We start from the raw sequence: 297 nt of genomic DNA on the forward strand, positions 1-297 counted from the left end.
CCCGGTTCCCCGCGGGATGAAGAGGGGAGGGATCACACTGATGCTTTTTGGGTTTTCAATTTTCACTCTCGAGTGCGTCTGCTTTTTCTCCCTGATGATTTTTTTTCCCTTTAACCCCCCAAGTAGCGATGGAGGTGGTAATGTTTCCTGTTTTTAAGGGAGCAGCGAGACGTCTTCAGAGACCTCGGAGGACTCGGACAGCAGCCCTGCCTGCCCGCAGGTACGGCCAAACGCACCGAGCCTTTGCCAAAAGCAACCGCAGCCGCAGCAGCGTCGGGTCTGGCCGGCCCCCGGCCC

General features: G+C 57.9%; 1 protein-coding gene across 1 annotated transcript in view; it reads left to right on the plus strand.

Moving 5' to 3' along the window:
* Window positions 1-158: 158 nt before the first annotated feature.
* Window positions 159-297, plus strand: part of LOC104164662 (chromosome unknown open reading frame, human C1orf186) — a gene marked incomplete at its 5' end in the record, with an annotated part of 596 nt that continues 457 nt past the window's right edge. Inside the window, one exon of the mRNA XM_009704055.1 lies at window positions 159-230. Coding sequence (XP_009702357.1) covers window positions 159-230 — 72 coding nt within the window. The remainder of the gene's footprint in view (window positions 231-297) is intronic.

The sequence above is a fragment of the Cariama cristata genome, unplaced genomic scaffold, assembly GCF_000690535.1.
Source record: "Cariama cristata isolate BGI_N322 unplaced genomic scaffold, ASM69053v1 scaffold30457, whole genome shotgun sequence".
NCBI classification, from domain to species: Eukaryota; Metazoa; Chordata; class Aves; order Cariamiformes; family Cariamidae; genus Cariama; species Cariama cristata.